We start from the raw sequence: 22,208 nt of genomic DNA on the forward strand, positions 1-22,208 counted from the left end.
AATGTTAATGGAGATACTGTAACTTGAGTTAACTAATGAGGAAATAATAAACCACTAGATGGTGTACATCTACAGCCGGTGAAGAATTCAAAAGACAGTGCATCAATATAAAGCGTATTAAAATCACCAGCCAGCTTTACTCGTGTTTATTTATAAGCATGATAAATTATTCAGTGAACACTTTAACTTAACCCAGCAGATGGAAAAAACATGTTGCACTACTCAGAGATGAAATACTGCATTCCAGTTAAAGACGGTTTAATTCCACTGCTGAAAACATCTGTCCTCAGATCTCAGTTCTGGTCCTCCAACAGTGTCCTTTTGTTGCTGTCCATAAAGCCATGTGACGCTATCACAGGACTTGCACATAGTTTTTGGGGACCAGGGCCCGTTTCCCTCTCAGGTCACCCAGGAACCATTCGTTATCAATGGACTCCAGATCTGTTATAATGTCCCCAACCTGAGAGAGAGGGAGTCAGAGAGGTTATCTGAATGGCAACATTTATATACATAATTTGATCTGCGAATTTGTGCCATTTATACCTAACAGGAGAAAATAGAACAATCACCATACCTGCAGTGAGAGCTCCTCATCACAGTCTGAGGTGAAGCTGAACAGAGCTCTGCCTCTGACACCAGCAGCCGCCTGCTGGCCTGCTGAACAACACATAGAATGAATTAATGAATGATAATAATGTTAGTTCAGTAAAACTGGCCATTTGTGCCGATTAGAGCTGAAATAATTAGTAGAATAATGGGTGGACAATAATTTAAATAAGTGTACAAGTACATATACCATACAATATCCAGTTCAAGCTACTTAATCGTGAATATTTGGAGCTTTCTTTGACTTATGAAACAGTAAAGTGAATATCTTGGTCAGGCTAAACAAGCAGTCTCAGGACATCACCTTCAGTTTTAGTAAAATCGTGAGAGGCACTTTTATAGACAAGTTGGTTAATTGAGAAATTAATTGGCAATTGATAGTGACAGTAATCACTGGTTGCAGCTTTTCCTCATTAAATGGGTCTTTGAGGGGAGTTTCTACTTATCCTAAGCGAGGGTCCGAAAGGACAGAGGGTCGTAAACCTGCCTGAGGCAAATTTGTGATTTGATATTAGGCTTTATAAATAAAAATTGACTTGACCTGACCTGACTGCCAACAGATTAGAAGTACAGGAGATAATGATGAACATAAGGCAGTAACTCTGTCATATCAATAATAAACTGATGCCGTGAGGAGAACGTCATACCTGCGCTGCTCTCAACAAAAGCCCTGGGGAACATGCCCTCTCTGCCATTGAGCTGACCGCGGCTCCACTCAGCATCAATGTGCTGGCTGATCAGGATACGGTCGCCCTGTTGAAACGACAGGTCATCTTCTGAATTCCCGCTATAGTCGTACAGAGCCACCGCCCACTCCACACCGGACTGAGACGCCTACAGAGAGAGCAGGACCAGAGAAGAGAGCATAGAATTTTGGGTGTGTTGGAAAACCAGCATCATCCTCACTGATGGTTCCATTGATACGAATATATTACCTGAGCAGGTTTGGTAACTTCAGATTGCACAGTCGGAGAAGCAACCATGCCTGTGGGACAAAAATGGCACACAGGTTATTAAAAACGACACAAATATATCATCCAATCAGGGAACAAAATACACTTTTAATTTTTATTTAAGATTACAGATCGAAAATCTCTTTTATAAGAGAGACCTGGCCGAGGTAGCAGCCAATCAAAACACATTTAATATGCAACAAATACAACATACAACACAAAGATCCACAGTAAAACAACAACTATTCAAACATGGTGGCCTCTCAAGAAAAACAAGCACGTCTCTGTCATCACATTCCTTATGATCATCATTCATTCATTTAATTCATTTTAGGTAATTACTACTAATATAATTATGTTTTATTAAAATAATGCAGTGCCTCCTCCTGTATTTTTAATCTTTATTTTTTTTTTTACTTGGAATGGAAGTTTAATACTTAAAAATTTGAGGCTAATCCAAGAATTTGTATACTGTGTATATTTAAATTTGGGGTCTTGTAGGAAACATATGAAAATTCAGTATTTATATTTGTAAGATTCAGTATTTTCCCCAGATGGTATATCAAAAGGCCTTTGATACAGCGTTTCAAATGTCATGATGGGAAATAAAACTGTGAAGTATAGGGAAAATAGAGACAAAGTTCTGTGCAAGTTAATTTTAGAGCTGGAAAGTTAGAGTTTAGTTCATTGTGTTGTGTTTGAAGTGCTTGATCCCATTAAGAAACCTGCAATAGAATATGATTAAAGAAATGAAGAGCGAGGGACTTAAACTCCTGACCTCAGTATTTTTAAACTCCCTTGTTGCATGAGTGTGTCGAGACCTTTTGTAAACAGCTCTTTAATGAAAAAGAAACACTAGCTCAAATTCCTGACGTGCCATCGAGCAAAATGCCAGCCAACATAAAGCAAAAGGATGGACACTGGTGGCCACATAAGCACAGAGAGAAAGGAATTAACAGATTTATCTTACCAGGCAGTGCTATCCTGATGGACTGTCTCTTCTGCTGACTTGGTTGTAGAGGCAGATCTTCAATGACCTCTACAAAGTTAAGAGGGAAGATACCGGTCGAGGCACCGCGCTGTCCCCGAGCCCACTCCTGTCCAATGTACGCCTTCAGCTGGATCACATCCCCCTCGGAGAACGTCAGCTCGTCACTGTTCTCACCTTCAAAGTCGAACCTCGCCACACATCTCGGGCCACTTCAGGAGAGGCAACAACATTTCAAACAGATTAGTTAATCAGGGTGGTTTGTAAAGGCTAACAGTTTATGATGTAGAAACAGTACCTGACTGTTGCAGGTGGTGGCTTCGCTTTCCGTTCAGGGAGGGGCTTTGGTGAATTTGACTGCTTGGAGAAATGATAATGAATTTTCTTAACCACAGTAGACATCTCTCAAGAGGTGATCAATGCTTTGCAAGAGCAGGAATGGATTTAAATGGTTGAAACTCACCAGGACTTTGACATGACTGACGGGAAAGAAACCGGTAGATCCCCTACAAGTGCCTCTGTACCACTCACTGTCCACCTGCTCCACCATGGTCACGACATCCCCTGCTCTCAGACCCAGCTCACCTGGACCCTCTGTGTGCGCGGACCAAACACGTGTTTATGGTCAGAAAATATAATCTGAGCTCAAAATGTGCAAATCCAAAACAACAAATCATTTGAAGAATTAAAGTTACACTCAGTTACATTTGGATTATTTTCAGCCAGCTGGTGGACTCTTCAATCTTTTGACTTTTGCTGCCAGGAAAAATATGCTGCCATTCTGGACCAAGGATGCTGCTCCAACAAAAAGTCTTTTAATGCAGTGTGTTTCCCGTGTATCTCTTGTACTCTTCACTCCAGTAGAGGCTTTTTATAAAGTCTGGGACCCTTACTTACAGTACATTGAACCTGCACTGTCATCTTCCATATTAGAGGGGTTTCCTAAATCATCTTAGCCAGTCTCTGTACATTGCCTCGGTACCTAGTCCTGCTGGTGTGCATGTTAGTGCAAATCTGGAAACCATTTTTCGACAAATGGTTTACAACCCAGCAGAAGTGAACTGACTCATATCTTAAGTGCTTGACATTAGATGACATCACACCCTCATTTGTGTAACATCTGTGTTGCCATGGTGTTTTTTTTTCTTCATTTCCTTCCTTGTATACCAATTATAGGTGTACTTTTCCACTTTATTCTCCTTTTTTGTTTTGTTTGTTACTTTCTTGTTCTCTATATTTGTCTCAACTCGACATTTCTTTACCCTGCCTCTATGCATAACACAGATTGTTGCCTTTGCTATGTACACATTATCTGGCCTTTAAAGAGACACTTGAAAGACATAAAAAGTCACCTGGGTTGAAGTCAAATATGGCCTGCACCTTAAGCCCATATCCAGCTCCACCTGAACCAGCCGGACTGACATCCTATAGGGACAGAGCAAAGACACTTAAAGGTTGATATATCAGAGCCCACTGGGAAAGACAGTCTCAAGTATCATGCTTGTATTCACTCATAAATGACGGAGGAGTTACCTGTGGCAGGGACGTGTCTGAGACGTTGCCGAGAGGAGTTATGACCTTCATGCGAGACTTGTTGACTCTGCCTTTGGTGTCTCCGACTTGGCACTCAAAGGTGTTGTGGTCAATTTCCTCGAGCAGCAGAAGCACTTCATTTTTCTATTGGAAAAGGTCAACAAAGGTATTCAATGACTCTACAGATGTCTTGGAGTCGTTTTGCACTTTTATGTAAAAGAATTATGTGAGCTAGTAGAACTGGTTAAACACCTGAAATGACAGCTCTCCTGTGTTACTCCCGTTGTAATCGAAGGAGGCAATGCCATGAGGAAGTTGAAGCTGTTGAAAGAAAGCAAACTCTAATAAGGTGCTCATGAAGTAATATTTAAGGCATGGTTGTGCTACTGTAGTAGGATCTCTCTCACGGTGTATTTGTTGTAGAGACGGTGGCCCGGATTGGGCCTTGGAGGTAAGACGGGCACTTTCCTGTGGGGTTTCTGCGCCTGGGGTTTAGGTGAAGTTTGCCATGGTGCTGACTGGGATCGACCTATGGCTTGAATACTGGGTGGGGGAGGTCTTCCTGGGCCTATTTTGGCTGGAGGTGGGCGAGGTGGGAGCGTTTTGGTTGAACCCGGCCTCCTGAAATCGACACCATCATCAAGCTGAGTATCATGTTTGCAAACTGCACCACCATTTAAACTTCACTGCCCCCTTTACTCACCGCGGTGGTAGCGATGGCTCTGGCCCAAACGGGAAAGACTCCTGCAGAAGAATCCCAAATTTTTATTGCGACTTACACTCACAGCCTGCAGCACTGGAAACCATAGAAACCAGGCTACAACGCATAGCATTCAGCCACAGCTAGCTCCAAGTCAACAGCAAGAAATGTGTTCACGGGACTACAATAGTTTCTTTGTTTGTGGAGAGCAGAGGAAATGAAGCAGGTAGCTACACAGCTGACAGACAAGATAAACCTGACTGAGAGAAACTTTATGTGCTCAAAATGCTCCACGTCATAGCATACGAATAGATGAACATTAATAGTATAAAACCTATAATTAGACTTGAAATAATTACGCAAGAAAAGGCTGAAGTGCATGAAAGGTTTAAGACAAGAAAAAGCACTCTTCTGATGGATTTTCAGGTTTACAAATTCAAGCCTTCATTTTGTGGAATCCTTTAACATTTAAAGGCCATTACTGTCACTGTGATGAAAAACAGCATCCTGTAAGTCATTATAATGTGAAACTTTCTTAAAATAATGTGTTAGGTTGTCAGATAATGAGAAACTTTCTCAGGCTGACGAGGAACTTTCTTAAAATAATAACTAATTTATCTTAAAACACTGACAGATTATCTCAAAATGATTAGTATCTCAAAATAATGTGAAATGATACAAAGTCATTTGAGAAAGTTTCTCACTATTTTGAGATACGAAGTCATAATTTTTCAGAAACTCATTATTTTGATAAAATTCCTTATAATTTTGAGATACTGACTTATTGTTTTCAGATTATAACATATTGTTTTGAGATACTAACTCATTATTTTAAGAAAGTTTCTTATAATTTTGAGACATTTTCAAATTATTTTGAGATACTAACTCATTGTTATGAGATACTAAGCCATTATTTTTGAGATACTTACTAATTATTTTGAGATACTAACTCGTTTAGAGATACTAATTCATTATTTTGAGATACTAACTCATTATTTTGAGATACTAACTCATTATCTTAAGATACTAACTAATTATTTTGAGATACTAACTCATTATTTTGAGATACTAACTCATTATATTGAGATACTAACTCATTATCTTAAGATACTGACTCATTATTTTGAGATATAATCTCATTATTCTGAGATACTAACTAATTATTTTGAGATACTAACTCATTATTTTGAGATACTAATTATTTTGAGATACTAACTCATTATTTTGAGATACTAACTCATTATCTTAAGATACTAACTCATTATTTTGAGATATTGACTCATTATTTTGAGATACTAACTCATTATCTTAAGATACTAACTCATTATTTTGAGATACTAACTCATTATCTTAAGATACTAACTCATTATTTTGAGATATTGACTCATTATCTTAAGATACTAACTCATTATTTTGAGATACTGACTCATTATTTTGAGATACTAACTCATTATCTTAAGATACTAACTCATTATTTTGAGATACTTACTCATTATTTTGAGATACTAACTCATTATCTTAAGATACTAACTCATTATTTTGAGATACTAACTCATTATTTTGAGATACTAACTCATTATCTTAAGATACTAACTCATTATTTTGAGATACTTACTCATTATTTTGAGATACTAACTCATTATCTTAAGATACTAACTCATTATTTTGAGATACTTACTCATTATTTTGAGATACTAACTCATTATCTTAAGATACAAACTCATTATTTTGAGATACTAACTCATTATTTTGAGATACTAACTAATTATTTTGAGATACTAACTTATTATCCTAAGATACTAACTCATTATTTTGAGATACTAACTCATTATCTTAAGATACTAACTCATTATTTTGAGATACTTACTCATTATTTTGAGATACTAACTAATTATTTTGAGATACTAACTCATTATCTTAAGATACTAACTCATTATTTTGAGATACTAACTCATTATCTTAAGATACTAACTCATTATTTTGGGATACTTATTGTTTTGAGATACTAACTCATTCATTTGAGAAAGTATCATTACAATGACTTATGTGATCTATTTTTACATCACAGTGGAAAAAATGGTTTCCATATGAGGTGATTAGAGATAGTGTTTGCAGAATTTATAGGTGTGTGAGAGCTCTGTGGGATGCAAATCATACCTGGTGGGGGAGGATGGGCGTCTGGTTTTGTCTGTGGTTTACTGACGTGTTCAGGGAGCCGACGGGCTTCTGAGCAGGAAGAGGAGGGGGACTGTCCTGAAAGTTATCTGACACTGAAAAGAGATCTGACCTTACCACAATGTACTGAACACTTTGGAAGCTCAAAGTGTTTTGAAAATAGAAACAAATGTAAAATATATAACTATAGTGTACACTTTTTTGATAACATAAAAAAACATTGCATCTACAGCACTACAAAATGCAAACATCAAACTGAACTTATTTTAACAGCAATAATCCAAGGCTTACTGCACATCAGAGGGACTCACATGAACTACTTTTGCTGGGGACCCTGATGGTGGTTGGTCTCCGTGTCATACTTTGTCTGGAGAGAGAGCCTCCATTGCTGTCCACATTACGCTGAGGCTTGACTGGGATGTGATCTGAACAAAAGACACACTTGACTGTATCACTGTAACCAAAGTTAGGATGCTCAGGAGCCGTACGACGTCAACACAGACAACGGTTTCAGTGTGTCATTTATAACCCACAACAGTAATACTACTGGGGCGTCGGTGACTTGGTGGTGGAGCGGGCGCCCCATGTGCAGGGCTGTTGCCGTGGCAGCCCGGGTTCGACTCCAGCCTGTGGCCCTTTGCTGCATGTCACTCCCTCTCTCTCTCCCCCTTTCATGCTTGTCTGTCCTATCAAATAAAGGCTAAAAATGCCCCAAAAAATATCTTAAAAAAACAAAAAAAAAAAACAGTAATACTACATCCGTTTGCTGATTGATATGTTAAGCTATTGAAAAGTATTTGACAATTTTGTTATCTGATCAGTCATTAAAGGAAAAGTGTGACATTTTTGAGAGATGAGAAGATTAACATCCCTCTCATATCTGTGTGGGCCATGAGCAGTTAGCCCAATGTAGCATACAAACAGCTAACCTGGCTGTCTCCAAAGTTTATGTTTCTCGATGCCTGCAAACAGAATTTATGCCTTGTAGCTATTAATTGATGAACAACAGTTTATTCATTTGCAGAGCATGTCTGTGCAGCATCTCGGCAAAGCTGCATAAGCATATTTCCAAAAATGCTGGAATTTCCCCAAATAATTCCCGTAAATACCAAATATTTTCTAGTTGCAAGCTTAAGATTTAATTGCTTTATTGTTTTCTTATCATTGCTAATTGGTTATTTGACTGCTGGTCGGACAGGGTGAACTAGTTGAAAATATGAATAAAAAAAAAACTCACATTCTACAAATAAATCAGTAGACAACACGTTACATTAAAGATCAGGTGTGTAGAATTAAGTGGCATCTAGTGGTGAGGTAGGAGAATGTAAAGTTCTCCCATTTGCAAAGCATGTAGGAGAACTATGGTGGCTTATGCGCAAATGTGAAAACACAAAAACACAAATGGCCCTGTCTGGAGCTGGTGTTTGGTTTGTCCATTCTGGGCTACTGTAGAAACAGGGCAGACTCCTCGGAAGAGAACTTGATATTTAACTTAAAATAAAATGCTACTCACTTGTTGGACTGTCCACATACTCATTCTCTGTGACCATGGAGGCTGAGTTATGGTTGTTTAGATTAAGGTTGGGTTTCAGAGGTTCCTTTACAGGCTTCGCTGGAGGTATAGGGGGAACTGGCGGACTGTCCTCTTCATGGATGCTGTTGGCTCTGGTCAACACAGAGGGACGTGATCTGTTTGGGAAGGCGTTCTTGTTAAATAAAGTCTCTAGTTCCTCTTTTACAGGTAGACCCACAGGTTTCTTTGGGGGCTGAGGTCTGGGGGCTGGTGTAGGGCTTTCAGGGATGTTTGTAGCTGATACGTTTTGATCATTATCCACACTGTGGTTTAACTGAGGTTTAAGAGCGACAGACGGTTTAGCAGCGACTGGAGGTCTGTTGGTCGCCTTCCTGGGTCGAGGTTCTGGTTTGGCCGGTTCAACCACGCTTCCCTCCTCGGTGCTAGCCTGGCTCTCAAAGGCCTGGATCCTGGCCCGGATATTGCGTTGACTGTGTGTCGGGTTCATCTCGTCACCAGCATCTTCGTCTTGCGAGGCCTCATCTGATTGGTCAACGATGTCGCCGCTCTCCTCACAATGGTTATCTGCACTAAAGACCTCCAATAACTCCTTTAAATACTCACTGGAAGAGACCTCATCTGGATCAGGGTGAACGTCGTCACACTGTTCACTGAGCTTGACCAAAGTCTGGACTTTGACCTCTTCTGTTGTCACCTGCTTTCGGGATTTCGTACGAGGAAGTGGAACGGGGCGTTGAGTGCGTTCTGAGTCTGAATTAGATGGAGTTGCTTCAGCAGGGACAGATAAATGTTCAGGAGGAAGATCCCAATGCACAGTGACAGATCTGCTGCAGCTGTGAGTGGAATCTGTTTGGTTAGGTTGCTTTACATCTGACGTGGAGTCACTTTGGTCCTCAGTGTTTGTGGATACGAGAGTATTTGTTCCAGCCTTCTCGTCGGTTGGTGCTTCCACTGGTTTTGGCACTGATGGCCGTGGTGGTTTTTGTGGCTTTTTACCTGGAACGAAACATCACTATCATTAAAGAAGAACATGCGTGCATATGTACACACCGCCACCAATGATTATCATATGTCTTACCTGCAGGTCTTTTCCCTGCTGACTGTGGAGAGGTGGAGGCGTCCTCCCTCACAGGGTCAGTCTGTGTGGCACTTGAGGTGGTGCAGGTGGCCCGGCGGGGAGCTGCAGTGGGCTTGACAGTGTGCTCTTCCTGGGTCTTCTCTTGAATCACCTGGTCATAGGATGGTGGGGGCTGAGTCATGAAAAAGAGAGGTGTTCACACATCCGCACACGTTATTTCCGCATTGTATGGTTTTTTAGGCTGAATCCAGTCTTTTCAGACCTTATGTTTAAATCCTGCTACTTTTGGCAAACAAAGTTCTCCACCAAAACTTTATTCCTGGCGGTGTGAAGAAAGGCTTTGAAATAATATTCAGACCTTCATGTTGGAAAATAAAAATTTTGTGTCTGCTCAAAATATTCTGAGAGGGAGAACAGTAAAATTATGGCTACAGCTGCTAGAACTCATGACTCATAGTTATATTTTTGTGATCAGATTGTAGTGTTTTTATTCTTGGATAGCACAGAACTACAGCCAAAAAACATCTAATCTAGAAACTAGAACAACCAAGTGAAATCAAACACTGTTAAACACACAAGGCCTACCAGTGAAACAGCAGACCAGCTTGACTGAGGAGGACGAGGGAAAACCACAGAGGCTCCTGAGAACCAGTTGTTACTGACCAGAGGTTCTGCTGAGACGATGGTGATCTCAGGTCGCCTGAAATACAAACCATACAGGTCTATGGCACCAATTCAGAACACCAAAATACACAACCACATTCAATCCACGTATTGGGGTTATTTGTAAGGCAACATGCAACAAATTAGATAAGTACACTTGTGTATTTCAAGCAGCAGCACTGAGACATCAAAATGTCGGCTCAAGAGATAAACATCAACAGCAATTAGTCCTCCACTCTGGAACTTTGACGACATTACCTTCTTTCTCTGGTGTGGTCACTCTGAGAGTTTGTTTTTGCTGAAGGAAGAAAGGTCATATTAATTTTGTGTCATAGATTTCCGTTCTCAGACATATCTTCACATCTAAAAAAAGATCATAGGTTGACACATCTACACTTTTTACACTGAGCTCTTACTTCCATTTGTCAAAAAGATGTGAAAATATACCAGCATTGTCACTTTTTCATCCTAAAAAGGAACTCTCCCATATAAATCATGATTTAATTCTGATTATTTCTACATAAAAGCTTATTCAAGGAATCAACCCTGCTTTTGCGTGATCTCAAAACGTCACTGAAGCTCAGTTCTGGCAGACTTACTGCGTTTGATGGCAGCTCGTAGAGACGACAGAGGCCCTTGGCTGAAAAAGAGCAGAACAGGAAGATAATTTATCATTAAGGTGTGGGGCCCAGAGCAGGTGCATTCCTCTGTGGTGACTCAGTTGTTCAAAAGAAATCTCTTTACTCTCCCCTGAGTAACGTCTAACTTTTAACAAAAAAGTAGACATAAAGAAAGCAGATGCTAGGATTAAAAAAAGTTAAAAAATGAATAGAATGAATGGAAAGTAAAATGAACAAGCCAAAATGATAAAAAAGAAAGGAAAAGTTATAATTGGAGGTGAGATTTTAAAATGTTGACAGATTCAACAGATTTATGATATGATTCAGATACATTTCATATGCATCATATCAACATTTTTAAAGAGGTATAGCATATGAATTGACTTTGTCATGGGGAGGTGGAGAAGATGATTGATGGCGTGTTATCTAGGTGCGGCACCTGCCAATATGCCGACCACTGTTCAGGACCAACAAACAATATAACTGGTTCTGATTTAGCCAATCTTTCCAGCGGCTTTTTAGCCATCAAACGTGGGTGTTTTGTAGCAACACGTCTGTGTTTTCCAGCTGGGTTAGTGCCACAAAGTGGGTATTTTAAGCCAAAACATCATCTTTATTTAACCATAACCATGTGGTGTTTGTGCCTAAACCCCATGTTAACCACAGCATTGTTGAAATAAGGTTTTAATGTATCCCCTCCACAATAACATGCAAATGTAACAAATCTGTGGTTTGCAGAAACGTACAATGCCAACATTTTTTCTGGCAGTTGGGTTGAATGCACTACACAGTCCATTTTTAGTTTGCATTATAATTGCCAGAGGGACAATTATTGCTCACTGAGATGCGAACATATTAGTAAGAAACAAAGTAAGAAAAGAGCAGTCAAACAAAAAACAGCATTTTAAGGTTGTAAACAAATTATTAATATACACGATGAATAGTAGACATAGCTTGAGTTAAGTTTATAGCTTACTGTTTGCAAAAGGAGCTCAAAGCAGCAAAATCAAGAAGGATTTAGTCAGGTAAGTATTTGTTCAATACCAAATTATTCTTTAACAAAGAATTGGTTATTCAAGACAAAAATATTCTACATAGATTAAAGAAAACTGAAGGTTTATATCACAAAACATACTGCTGTTACTGCAAAAGGAGACATCTGACAGCATTACATAAGAGAAGAATAACATCTCTGCAGATGATGTTCATGTGCTCATTTACTATCCACCTACCTCACAAACACATGGTGCCCAGTGAATGGCACCACTTCCAGGTAAACACAGCACATATGACTGATCCTCTACGTGACACCTTCTCTCCACACAGGCGCTGAACATATCCTCAGGCTGTTTACCTCTCAATGGGTAGAGATTACTTTCTAATCCTTAAATGACATCACTTTACACCAGCAACATCACTACACTAAGATCCCCTTTCTTTTGTTGTGAAAGAAGTGTAGACATAAAACTATGATCCTCTGAGCTCTCTTGACAGAAAAGCAGGCGCATCATTAACACACATCCTGCTCATTAAGGACCGACTGCAGGAGGGTGATGTAAACTATCCAGGGAAAAGAACAACAATGCTCGCCCTCAACTCAATACCACATGGTTATTCAACTGATAAGCTGAGCTGTAAACACAACGATCTTAAGGCCGTCCTGTAAACATAAACTGTGATATTAAATAAGTTCCATGAGGTGTACAAGTGTCAGTGTGGAGGTTCTACTTTCCTTAACGTCTGTAAACAACAACTAAAAAAAACAGCATGACGTGTTTGTCCTCACGCTGACCTTGTGTTAGTCAGAGAGGATAGATCAGTGCATTGTTTGGTCCATTCACAACCTCCACAGCATCAGCAGATCTGACTGTTAAAGGGAAAGTGCCCTGTTCCCAGCAAACAGAGTGGTAGTGGATCCACAACTTTTGGTAGCAGTGCAAAACTACACTTAAGAAAAAATGCCATACCTTGAATGTAAATGCTCTGGCTTGGTTCTTTCAGGATGATCTGTAGAGGAAAACAGAGAGGTGCAGGTTTTAAAGGGATGTGTAGCAACACAGATAACATCCTGTCACTTATCAACATTAAGGTCATGTCACTTTCAGCAGTGGGCTATATGGATAAAGCTCCTCTATCACTGTATGTGTAGTGCAATACAGATGTCTGTTGTGATACAGCACATTTAATATAAAATCTAACTGTGAAACTGTTGAGGGATATTATAACTAGTTATTTATTTCGAATCTAATGAATTAAATATGCGACAAAACAAAACAAAAATCACCCTAGTCACGCTTGTTATTATGCAACACAGACCTGGAATAACCTCCCAGATGATGTTAGACGAGCCCCAACTCTGCCCTGTAATGACTACAACCTTATTTTTAAACTCAGCTTTAAATCATTTAAAATAATCCTTTTATCTTTGCATCTCTTGTCTACACTTTTGCTATTTTAATGGTGATTTTTTTGTGTTAGAATTGTAAATAATCTATCAATGATTAATTAATTTGACCTTTCGTATCTTTTTCTCTTTACTCATTTCTGTATCCTTTATTATGTTTTATATTTCATTGCTCTGTAAAGCCCTTGTGTATGAAATGTGCTATACAAATAAAGCTGCCTTGCCTTGGCTAGCCTAAAATTAAAAACAAACAAACAAACCATAAAGCAGCTTTTTAAGGGTGTTTGAAGGTGTTCACATTCACACTGAATGATCAGTGTACTAAATTCACAAGTCCTTCATTATCCCTTAATTTTACTGATTTGCAGCAGGACAATGATCCCAAATAAACAGACAAGCACTTTTACAACAAAACAGTGGCCAGTTATGCCAGTTTATCTTTTTTAACTCCAATATGTAGGGCCTCTAAAGTACTAAAGTAATTTTTTAATATAAATTACATAGCGAAAGGCCATTAAAAGCCCTCTATGGTGCAGCCAAACAGGCAAGCCGGTGGCTATGGTTTAAGAGGAAAGACGCCACGTGGGCCCTGAAATACCCCTCACAACAGCAGGGTATGAGGGAGTAAAAGCAGAGGGGGCACACCTGGGACACCAGGTGTTGCCGATGAGCCTACCAGTGAAGGAAGGTACCCACCTGATGACCCCAATGAAGCTGTTACCCTCCCTAAACCCCCAAAACCCCTCCCCTAGCACAGCTCAAACCCTTACCCACAATCGCAAGTATGTGCAGCAACAATCGACCAGTTAAACTCCACCTGGATCAAAGTTACTGTAGGTACATTTTTCTCCTGTTAGTTTCTTCTCCCTTCACCCCTCTCTTCACTCATCAGAATGAGGGAGTAGGGGGAGGTAGAGTGTACGGCCCGGTCCACACAGATGTCTCTCCTTCCCTGTGCTGCTTCTTACTTTTCTATCTGCCTTTGCTCTTTCCTAATTTTCTATCCATGTAACCCACTGGCTCCCATTTGGACCCCCAGATGGCACTAATACTCCCACTCACAGTCTCAAGTATGTACATCAGGGATTGTAACGTCTAGTATATAAACATTTATAAACTGTTGATTCGATGTGGATTAAAACACCTTCAAATTAAAGCTGAGAGTCTGAATTTTAAAGTGAGTCTATACGCTGAACAACTGTGGCCAAAAAAAGTCGGCAAACTGAATCAGTAATGTCAGTTACACAACAATATCTATCAATGGCTTGCTAACATTAACCATCATAGGCTACCAGTCACATAAGGCTGTAGTGAGGGTGAAGATCTGGCTGCATTTGTAAAAGGACTGATGTGTCATTTCATCTTTTGAAAGCGACACAGTTTCACGTTAAGTCATCGTTTCCTTTAAAACACTACTTGTTACTACTTACAGACTGGACTTTATAAACTAGAAATACAAGAACTATTGCCTAACCAGCAGGATCGGCAATCACATCCAGATGAACCAGTTAGTCCAAAGAACCAAATGTACAAAGAAGTAATGACTACGTGACCATGATGCCATGATGAGCAATGCTACATGTTTCCTTATTCTTACATTTCATTAATTTACATTAAACATATTCTGTAACTGTTTGATGCTACAGATTTTCTCTGTACCCGCTGTTACACATGCCCTCCCCTTCTGTGTTGAAGGAAACCTACACCTGGCTAAGGTGAAATTAACTGGTACTTTTCCACGATCCCATGTCAAACACACACAACACACTTAGTTCTATTATTTACTGTATCTTGAGGACCTGAATTTCATGTCTTAACTCAAACAAGTGTTTCAGAGGGAAAAGGCAGCTTTCACATTACGGTCCATTAGCTAACAGTGAGTCTGAGGAGCAATATCAGCAATGCAAACAATCTAATCTAAGAACAATAATGATTTAATAAGCTAATAATTAGTTTTCTCCTGTTTGAGAGTAAATAACTATAGAAGAATACTGAAAAAAGGAAGCTGTGGTTGAAGCCAGCATTGTTGTCAATGCCTCCAGCGTGAAACCATGACCTCGTCTGCAGTCAAATCCACCTGTCACACCTGTTATCTATCAGTGCCACAGAGCTACTGCTTCAAGTTACACTTTAACAACACATGAGAAGAGACTTTCTGTACTTTCACTCAACAAGAAAGAAGCAGACAAAGTATTATTAAAGCTCTTTCACTTCACATACACACACACACACACACACACACACACACACACACACACGACCATTTCCTTGTAAATAAGCACTCTGAACACATGATATAAAAGCACCATTGTCTGGTTAACTTTCACTTAAGCGTGTGACGTGCAGTTGCCCTCCCCTGTGATACTGTGCAGTGATGCCCCTACCTGTGAGGAATTAAAGGAATACATATATAATCTGCAGCATCGAAGGAAAAAATCCACCAGGATCCTCCCTCCTAGTCCATCGAGTGAGTGTCTGAGCGTGACAGAGAGCTTGAAGCCAGCAGCCGTCACACACACCCACAGACAACAGAAAAGAGAGGGAGGGCCCTGTGATATCTCAGCTCTCCCGTGTTTACCTGGCCAATCTGATGAATTGGAATGTGGTCATTCAGGAAGTGTTGGTCGTGCCACACGACGCTGCACTGTCACTGTCTTTTTCTTACAAAGTAAAAGGTCACAGGTGTATTCAGGGCGCTCTGTGCCACTCATAGCTGGCTTTAGTGTAAAAGTAGTTAAATGATTAACCTCAACAGGTTTCATTGTTTTCTCCAGAGTCATAAAGTCACGGCCTGTTTGTTTGGCGGAAAATTCAAATGATACAAATCAATAAACTAATCAAACTTTTCATATACAACATATTTCCGGGTTGGCACAGCTCAAATTACTTTGCAGATGAGTACTACTGAAACAAAAAGTACTACATGTATATATAATAAGAACTGTGAATCAGTTGAGACTATTGCACATGCAAGAAAGATGGTGAAGTAAATAGAGTAAATAAACTGAAGATATGTGACTAATATAAAACCCTGCAAAGTATTAAGCCATCATTTAAACTTAATTATTTATGATCACATAAACACTCTGGGCTAAATCCAGCTCCTTACATTTAAAGATAACAAAATTTTAAGATGCCCTCTGATGCTATCTCCGAATGTTTGGAGCAAATGCTGCTTCACTAAAGATTTTCATTTTGCACTTTGAAACAGTTCACAGGTCCCCAGAGCACCAGACGAGCCCTCCTGGTCCATACTTATAAAGCAGTTTAGATTTGTTGTCTAATGTAGGCTTAGGCCACAGAGTGCTTTAAGAAATGGTGACAGAATTTTTAAATCAATATGACACTAACAAATTATCTGCTGAGGGACTCGTGTTTAAAATATGTTTTTTCTTCTTCTCTGGATTTTAATGAAACCAAATATTAGACAATTACCGTAGTTAAGACAACTAATATGAATATGAATCCTTTTGTATTGCCTGGGGAGTGGGGCGTATGCACTTTGATGATGAAATAGAGATGACTGTAATACTGAGAAATGAATATATAAAATACATTTCTTTTCTACAGAATTTGAACCACAGACGAATTTGATGAAACAACAATATAACGTTATAAATTTTGAGCTCACTTTTCAGATAAGATACTCGGAGGAAACACTGTCTGAGACACTGGGAAAGCATGCTGGTACGTAAACTGAAAAACAACAGAGCTACATTTTATCCAGATAGACTGTGAGAACACCACGTCACAGATTATACTACATTTCTTAGGTGAATGTAGGTCAGTATGTTTAAAAGAGATTTTATCCTGGAATTGCCTCCATCAGATATTTCTGCATCTAAGTGTTGTGTCTGCAGCTATGCTAACAACTTTGTGAGGCTGTACTTATGCGCAGCTAAATGCTAATGCCAGCATGCTAACATGCTCACAACAACAGCAGGTGTAATGTCTTAGTTTAGCATGTTAGCATGCTAACATATGCTAGTTACCACTGAAGACAGAGCACGGCTGAGGCTGATGTGAGTGTCGTTGGTTTTGCAGATACCGAAGTTAGGATGTTGACCTGATGGTGGCACTAGACAAAAGGTCATGGGGTCACTAGTCTGAGTGGGCGGAAGTTCGCTGCATAGCTCAGCCTCTCATTGGGCAGAACGAGCCACCGCTGAAGTCCCGCCCTACCACCTCCGGTTGTGTAGCCGTTTTCAACCGTTTACAACACGTCCTTAACTAACTTTTGCGGTGTTTGATCTTGCGGGGATGTAGCCATTTTTCTGCCATGGTTCGCGTCCTGTAGGCGATATTTTTGTGGGCGTGTTACACCAAAACCTGTTTCCCCCCGGGAATATTTTTGCAAGCGCACCGTTGCTGTGGCACCGCCCAGAACGATTGTGATTGGTTGAAAGAAATACAAGCAGCTGGGTTGTTTTTTCTCCAGTGAGAGGCGCCCTAGGCGGCGAGACTAGGGGATCACCAAAGTTATTACAATTCACCCTGAGGGGACCATGGATGTCTATATGCAATTTGCCAATTGATAAAAGAAATATAAACAAATAATATGGTATTCTATGAAAGGCAACCATACAGAGCTATCTGAAATAATCAGTAACGAATCCAACCATAATTGTAAATAAATTCACAATGCCATTATTACTGCTACTGTTTCTAGTATTACTGTGCAGTTCTGTGTGTGGTTTGTCCAAGTGGTGTTGCCATACCCCAGCAGAACACGGCTCATGAGTGTATTCAACTAACGTTAATGGCTTTATCATGTCATATTTGTCAGATAGCCCACGTGAAGTCTGAGCAAAGTGTCAACCAGCAGATTTAGTCCCCTCAAATGTTGAATCTGTGGCTACAGCCTTGACTTGTAGGGATATTTCTGTCAGGACCAAAGTGGTGAACAAACAAACCAACATCGTCATCCCTGAAAAAGCATGTAAACTGTTTTGAATTCACTCATTAAGTAGTCTTGGAAGAATTACTGACTTTAAGCCTATAAATTAACACCTACAGGCTTTCTAACAGGCAGCTGCGAGCTTTACATTTAAGACAACAGAAAACCCAGCCAAATTTCGTGACAAATCCCATCTACATTTTACACATTTTTGGATTGTATCCCAAATCTGCACGCATCCCTTGGTATTTGTGGGCTGCTGACACATAAAAAGACACAACAAACACATGAAAGAGCTGCTGAGGTCAGCAGGAAAGGATTCCCCTCCACAGCCACACTCTCACTTGAACACATGCTGACATTACTCAGCACAGTGGCAGCAGTCGCAGAGCAGCTGGTGAAACGGCTGGCAACAAAGGGAAAGAAAGAAAAACAATCTGCCTCTGAGTGTCACACTGCACCAGCACCAGAACTTTACAGCAGTGAAGTCGGAGGCAGATGAAGCCTGATAACAGATTCAGGCTATAGTCTGGCCTGATATCATGTTTACTATATGTAGTATATCAGTATGCACTTCCTTAACTGTCCATATTGGCAGTTTTCAACGAGCCTACTTCAACAGCATAGGCAAATTCCTGAAATTCATTTATGGCTTTTATTTTTGGTGTGCCACCCCAAGAATTCCAGCAGCCCCATCTGGCCACCCCTAGGATAAAATTTCTGGAGTATTTCTCGAGTGAATCTCACTGTTCATGCCAATACTGGTACATTGCGACACCCCTAGTCTGTCCCCAACTTCAGCTAAAGTGGTATTTTCCTTGCTTGCTGATTCAACTCCACTTCAAAGTGTGTCATATTCAACACACAGAGAAACATTTTTGTTGTTGTTAACAGATGATCGTGCAAACCAGCTGCAGCTTCCCTTGAAAAACAAGTGGTGTCATGACACAGATTCAGCAGCTGATGTGAACCTTCAGCCCGAAAAGATTAGACGGTGTCAAGGCAGACGGATGATTCACCGTGGAAACTACCTGAAATGGCTCCTGACGTGGATTCATAACACTAAGGGCCACTCACGGTGGAATGCATCGTATTAAAACATTATTCTGAAAGGATGTAAAACTGCATCAAGCACAGACAAGTAGCGCTTGTTCATGACGCAGAAAGCCTGTCTGACATTCCCATCCAGACAGCTGGTGGGGTCAGGGTGTGGTTGGGTGGGGGTGTGTAGTCAGAGCTGATAGACTGGCTGCAGAAAGCTGAGCAGGGCACGGAGGGGTTTGAAAAAGTGAGGAACCAGGTGCTTGTAAGTAAAACAAGGAACAAAGACATAGAGGGGAGAGTCTAACTCTATTCTAAAGTCCAGTTTCAGTGCTTGTGTGTGAGGCAGCTGACTGAAAATGAATGTTTGCTCTTTAAATGGCTGAGTCTGTGAGCAAACCTACATTAAAAGGAACAAAAGATTTGTTTCCTTTCAGTGACACATGTTGCTATGTGGGCCAAAGTCCCTATAACCACTGGGTGGGGAGGTAAGTGATGTTTCTGTAATAAGGAGACTGACAGGTTTTCAGCTCTGTTGCTGTCAACTGTTCAACTATTACATGCACAAAATGTCATTTCCTGAGAAATCCACCAGTGACTCATATTAATGAAACTTTCACTTCATAGAGAGCTCACTCATAATCTGTGCTGTCTCTTCATTGCTAACCAGGACATTGTTTATGACAACAGGCATGTACTGGGTATCATTTTAGCAATTTAACCAAATAAAAACAAATGGTCCTATATTAATTTTTGCCTTAAATGTTTAAAAAATGCTTTTAAACTTATGGATTTATAGTTTAAATCCATTTAGGAGACAAAACATGACAAACAGCTTCCCTGCTTCATTTTGTTTAAGAGGTTTGTGTCTAATGGCAACTGAAGGAGTGCCTGAGGCACTAAGGCAAACATATTAACACACTCTAGAGACATTAAAATGTAAGGATATAATTTTTTTTAAAACTAATTGTTTAATAGAGTATGTTCATCCATATCATAAGGAGGCTAAGTGTTGGAAGACTGTGTGGTAGCTATATGTCTGTTTCAGCAGCTTCTAATAACAAATAAAGTAATAAAGTAATTAAAAAGGTCATACTGGTGGTTTTTGCATGCTATAATCTTATCTATAAATCATGCAGACTTTACACTTTTGCTGGCAGTTGTTGTTTGATGTGTTTTTCCATTTGTTCCAGACCTCCTTCAGTTTGGATTCATTTTTGCACAGCATGGAAAATCATCAGCAGATTATTTTCATTGTAATACCACAAAAAATAATGTGACTTTGACTAAAAAAAAAGTAGACTTGATGGTCAACAGTTTGCTAAAAAATAAAAAAAAATAATGGCTGCCAGAGATGGAAGGAAAATACACTCATAGCTGTTAAACGATTAGCTGTGATGTATAATAAAAACTGATTTGTAGTAACATACAAAACCACTGGTAAAGTTATTTTAAACAATCATCAAACTCACTTCTCTGTCAGTCACAAACGCACTGTTCTAAAAGTCTGTATCATACGCTCGGTTTCGACACCAAATGATGAACATACGCCGTTAGATGATTCAGGAAACATTTGGATACTCAGCCTGTTAACATTCCCAAACAAACCTACCTGTTGCCTGGCTCCTGTTCCGGACGTCCCGCAGATCTCTGCGCTCCCCCTCCTCCTCCTCCTCTTCACGCCGGGCTTCAGCCATCGGGGTTTAAAACAATGTAGAAATCAATAACAATAAATAACACCAGAGATCCTCTACTGGAGATGTAGCGAGCTCATCTGTCTCCACGGTCGATAAACCCTGGCTTAGTGTCCTGACCACTGGAAGCTTCAGTGTGTCCTGCCCACAGCAGCTCTCTCTCTCTCTCTCTGTGAGTGTGTGTGCCCTGCAGTGGGCGGAGGTGGTGCCACTCACCGTCAGGACCCCCATCAGGCTGCATGTGCACAGTCACAGCAGGATTAACACACTCATGATATGATCTCATCAGGGAGGGAGAAGAGATCAGTGGTTAGATATGCACACCTCACTTTTTTCAACTCTATTTTTCTTTGTTTAAATTTGTCACTAGTGTATGTGATTTATTTTGTGTGGTGTCTGTGTATGTATCTGTATTTGATATCATGCATGCTCTTTTATTAACAATGTTGTGTTATTGCGGATGAGAGGGAGGGTTTTGTGAAAGCTTATTCTGTTTATTAAAAAAAACGAACAAAGAGCCAATAGTCGAGTAAATTCAACTTTATTTATTTAGCACTTTAAACACAGAGTTGATCCAAGGTGCTCTTACAGCACACATAGAGAAAAGCAAAAACAAAAGAAAGAAGAGAAACACAAACATTTGAATGATAATAGCAATAAAACAATAAATAAATGAAATAAAAATAAATACATAATAAAATAATAGTACAATAGACATAGTGTTAGGGGGAAAAGTATGATGGTTTAATCTGTTTTAAAGCTCCCAACATGGAGTTATGTTTCAAAGCTGTCTCCAAACTGCCAGGAGTACAATTTTTACAGAAAAGTTCAGTAAAAATGTACATATATTAAATCAGGAAATAGCCTATTGCTGGAATAAGCTCATCAGTTATCCACCAAGTGTTAGATTGTTGAACATGAAACACACCAAAGACATGACATCCCAGCATGAAAAATGTGTGAGATTTGATTATGTTTAAAAGTTTTTTGTTGTGAATTTGGTGTCATATTTTGTATTCAGTCCCCTCCAGATACTCATTCAGCATTTATATCTCTCTGTGTTGATGCACAGTCCTATCTGCCTGAAATAATCCATGCTGAGTCATCTTTGGTAGTGGAATGTAACTAAGTACTCAAGTACTGTGCTTAGTGCAGTTTTGAGGTGCTTGTTCTTTACTTGAGTATTTCCATTTCATGCTACTTCATTCTTTTACCCCACTACATGTCAGAGGGAAATATTTAATAATATTTTGAATAGGACTTTTACTTGCAAAAGAATATATATATATATATATATATATATATATATATATATATATATA

The 22,208-nt window shown here is 39.6% G+C and overlaps 1 protein-coding gene across 5 annotated transcripts; it reads right to left on the reverse strand.

Moving 5' to 3' along the window:
* Positions 1–131: 131 nt before the first annotated feature.
* On the reverse strand, positions 132–21,014 carry sh3d19 (SH3 domain containing 19). 5 transcript variants are annotated; one of them, XM_049571056.1, is made up of 22 exons: positions 17,247–17,307; positions 16,886–16,950; positions 12,818–12,857; positions 10,830–10,870; positions 10,489–10,528; positions 10,153–10,267; positions 9,568–9,739; positions 8,469–9,485; positions 7,267–7,380; positions 6,938–7,050; positions 4,784–4,824; positions 4,488–4,701; positions 4,333–4,401; positions 4,081–4,224; positions 3,900–3,972; positions 3,011–3,141; positions 2,846–2,904; positions 2,530–2,759; positions 1,542–1,591; positions 1,254–1,440; positions 575–657; positions 132–460 (listed from the first exon to the last, which is right to left on the reverse strand). In XM_049571056.1, exons 2-22 carry the CDS (start codon positions 16,935–16,937, stop codon positions 353–355), a joined length of 3,093 nt encoding a protein of 1,030 aa, XP_049427013.1. In that variant the 5' UTR covers positions 16,938–16,950; positions 17,247–17,307; the 3' UTR covers positions 132–352. The 5 variants fall into 5 exon arrangements, with proteins under 5 accessions (XP_049427013.1, XP_049427011.1, XP_049427010.1 ...); XM_049571054.1 differs by lacking the exons at positions 16,886–16,950; positions 17,247–17,307 and adding an exon at positions 20,805–21,014 and having other exon boundaries at positions 9,568–9,718; XM_049571053.1 differs by lacking the exons at positions 16,886–16,950; positions 17,247–17,307 and adding an exon at positions 20,805–21,013 and having other exon boundaries at positions 575–654.
* Positions 21,015–22,208: the final 1,194 nt, after the last annotated feature.

This window comes from Epinephelus fuscoguttatus, linkage group LG3, assembly GCF_011397635.1.
Source record: "Epinephelus fuscoguttatus linkage group LG3, E.fuscoguttatus.final_Chr_v1".
Taxonomy (NCBI): Eukaryota; Metazoa; Chordata; class Actinopteri; order Perciformes; family Serranidae; genus Epinephelus; species Epinephelus fuscoguttatus.

Bases quoted from the DNA above. Each gene is read 5' to 3' on its own strand.
- sh3d19 (XM_049571052.1), bottom strand. From the start codon at position 20,889: ATGGCTGAAGCCCGGCGTGAAGAGGAGGAGGAGGAGGGGGAGCGCAGA. The intron at 10,871-12,817 runs GTATGGCATTTT...GCTCTTTTTCAG, and splicing joins CCAGAGCATTTACATTCAAG to CCAAGGGCCTCTGTCGTCTC. The intron at 3,142-3,899 runs GTGACTTTTTAT...CCGCGCACACAG, and splicing joins CATATTTGACTTCAACCCAG to AGGGTCCAGGTGAGCTGGGT.